The sequence below is a fragment of the Merops nubicus genome, unplaced genomic scaffold (assembly GCF_000691845.1).
Source record: "Merops nubicus isolate BGI_N331 unplaced genomic scaffold, ASM69184v1 scaffold45086, whole genome shotgun sequence".
NCBI lineage: Eukaryota > Metazoa > Chordata > Aves > Coraciiformes > Meropidae > Merops > Merops nubicus.
In genome coordinates, this window is record NW_008617814.1 from 1 (window position 1) to 3024 (window position 3024).

At 44.1% G+C, this 3024-nt stretch overlaps 1 protein-coding gene across 1 annotated transcript; it reads left to right on the forward strand.

Moving 5' to 3' along the window:
• Positions 1 to 1084: 1084 nt before the first annotated feature.
• On the forward strand, positions 1085 to 1682 carry LOC103775777 (small ubiquitin-related modifier 3; the record flags this gene model as incomplete). The annotated part of the gene is made up of 2 exons (XM_008943250.1): positions 1085 to 1156; positions 1620 to 1682. Coding segments are annotated over 2 exons (135 nt in total), but the record flags the coding sequence as incomplete, so codon positions are not given.
• Positions 1683 to 3024: the final 1342 nt, after the last annotated feature.

Here is a 3024-nt window from a genome sequence, read left to right on the forward strand (position 1 = left end):
AGGGGCCTTGGCACGGTGGGGCGATTGCCCTGGAAGGTTAGAAATAGGAGGGCGTGCATTCAGGCGTGTAGGAGACTTGACTTGGGCTGCTCGGCTCTTGGGTGTTTTTCTCTTCAGTTAATGAAAACGGACTTGTTCCTCATCAGGTGCTCCTAGGGATCTAAAAACGTCGCAGGACAGTTAGCAAAATTTCTCTGATCCTAGTTCTCAGACTGATTCACTCTTGAGCTTGTAGCCTCCTAACCCCCAGATCTACCATCTCTCAAAGCTATCAGCTTCATAGAGAGTGTGTGTTCAGTTTGGGACACAGCACAAAGCACTTTCACGTGCTGTAGCCTTTTCCTTGTGTTTTTTTCCCCTGCTTCCTTCACGTATCTCTCCCCTTGCCCGCTGTGCAGCTTGGGCTGCTTTATTCTGCAGGTGGCAGAGAGCTGCTCCGTGTCAGAGGCAGTTCCTCCTGGGAGCTAAAGGGACAGGGATTTATCCCCACAGTCCAGGTCCTGAGCCTGTAGCCCTCGCTGCCTGTGCTTCTGCCTTGCGTTAGGTGGCACAGAGCAGAGGGTGGGGATGCACGTGGCTTTGGGAAGCAGTCAGAATTTGTTTCTTGGCATTTTCTGTTGTCTGTAGACCTCTTTGGAGAGGTGTGGGGAGTTTTTGTGTTCACGGGGCTCTGTGTATGCCTGGAAGTGTGAATCGTGCAAAGGTTTCAAAGGATTTTAGAGGACAAAGGCCTCAGTCCCTGAGGCAGGGAATAAAAACTGCCTTGTGTGATGAAACACTGTCAGAACAGGATTCAGGCATGAATTCAGCTCGGGTCTTGAGGGCACGTTGACTTGCTAACATTAGACACATTTTTCTGATAAACTTTGCAAGTAAAAATCAGCAGAATGTCCTACAAGGTCTTTTTTTCCTCCAACAGTCCCCTTCATAGTTCCTTTTTTCATGAGAAGATAAAAAAACCTGTTTCCTGTCTGATTGAGTCTTAATTTTGTTAATATTTGTTGTGACAATAAACCTGTGAAGGTTTTGTATGGATTCAGAAAGCAAAGTGTGGTTTCTCATGCTCATTACTTCAAACTTGCAGGGCTTGTCGATGAGGCAGATTAGATTCAGATTTGATGGACAACCAATTAGTGAAACAGACACACCTGCCCAGGTATGAAAAAAAAAGACTTTTACTGCAAATTGCTGTATAAATATCTTGATGTCTGCGTGCAGATAAAAGGGTTTCCAATCAAGATTATTCTGAAATAATTCCTAGGGGTTTACTGCTTTCCGAATGAATTTGTTTAGGGTGGAAATTTGTTTCCTTTTGAATGTTTTTTTTGAGGGGAAGGAAAATTTCACTGTGGGGCCTGAGGCAAGGAGCAGAGAAGCTGCTTGGCTGGGGTGGTCAGTTGTGGGTCAGACTGCTGAGTTTGGTCTCTCTGAGAGCCTCTGAAAGCTGGTGGTGCTCCGGTCAGCGGGGCGATGGGGTGACTGGGGGGAAGTTTCATGCATTCATCAATTAGAATTCAAGTTCTCTATTACTGGTACCAGCTAGGAGTAGAGAGCTCAGTGCTTTTGTAACCATGAGGTTGTGTATTTCAAGTCTTGTATTTTCCATGTTACTCCAACAGCTGGAGATGGAGGATGAAGACACTATCGACGTGTTCCAACAGCAGACAGGTGGAGTGTGTTAAGACATGCTGTCCTTTGGAGACGAGGAGTTTAACGATCCTTATCATGCCTCACTCTCTCATCTGTCCTTGGAATTGCTAATAAATATCAAACAAATGAACATGCCAATCACACCGGATTCTTCTAAACTTTAGAGGACATTTACCAAAATTGTTTGTGGTCTTTGACGTACTGCGTGTGCAAGTCAAAACAGTATCTGCAGGGATTAATCTATAGCTGAAATTGGGCCAATTTGATTTAAGTTCAGATTAAGTAATATGCATTGTTTCTCTGCTGTTGTCTTTATTTTGGTTTTTTTTTGTTTTCCTTTCTTTAAAACCTGTGGCCTAAATATTCATCCATGTGTTAGGACATGGAGTGTTCATTCCTGGGTCTTGTCGGTCTTGCCTCTGTTTCATGCTAATCATGTAAATAATTTAGTCTATTTTCATGCCAATTGTGAGTGTAAAAGTTTCCTTTTAAGATATGCATAAGAGGAGGAAATGAGATGCTGATTTTAATAGAGTGTGTGTTGCAAACAGTCATGTCAGAAGCGTTAAGCCTGTGGCACGAGGCTGGTACATGCAGAGACAGTGCTAGCATAGAGTCAAAATATTGCAGATTTACATGTGCTTTGTCATATGATAAAGTTGTCTGAAATATACTTTTTTAATGCAGAAATGAGAATTTTTTTTTCCTGAATTATTGCCAGAACTGGAGGTAGCAGAGCAGCTGGTCCAAAACCTGACTCTCCTGATAAGAGCAGCTGTTATTTTGTATTGTGCAAGCTTAGAAGGAGAGAAACCTGTCACTGTAACCTCAGCTGAGTGCCAGGAAGAACCTGCCACCTTCCTTCTCCTCCCTTTGGCACAGCTCTTTATTTCCCAGTGGGTACCAAAAGCGTGCGCTCTCCAGTTTTTTAATACATGTTTTTTGGTAGATGAACTTGATAAATGAGGAAAAAAAAAAAACCCCAGCTTAGTGACCTAAAAAGGCACTTCTGTGTAGGACAGCTGTCAGCCGGGTCAGCGAGGAGAGACACGTGGGTGTGAGTGTCCATGTGCTCAAAACAACACTTCTGCTCTGCCTCCCAGGAGTGACTGAACTCTGAATGCGTTGGCGTGATGGGTGTGAGCTCCCTGTGGAGTCTGTTCCAGAGGATTTTACAAGGGCCATCCTGCTGTCCCTCTGTGGGTCGCCTGCTGCTGCTCCACGGGATAATTATCTGCCTTTTCTATACCCGACCCATTTGGCCATGTTAGATAACGTACTGCTTGCTGGAGACTTTGCTGGAAAGGCTCTTCGTTTCTTTTTCATGTTCCCGTAGCTCTCATTGTTTATTCACCAATTTGTACATTTTTTTTT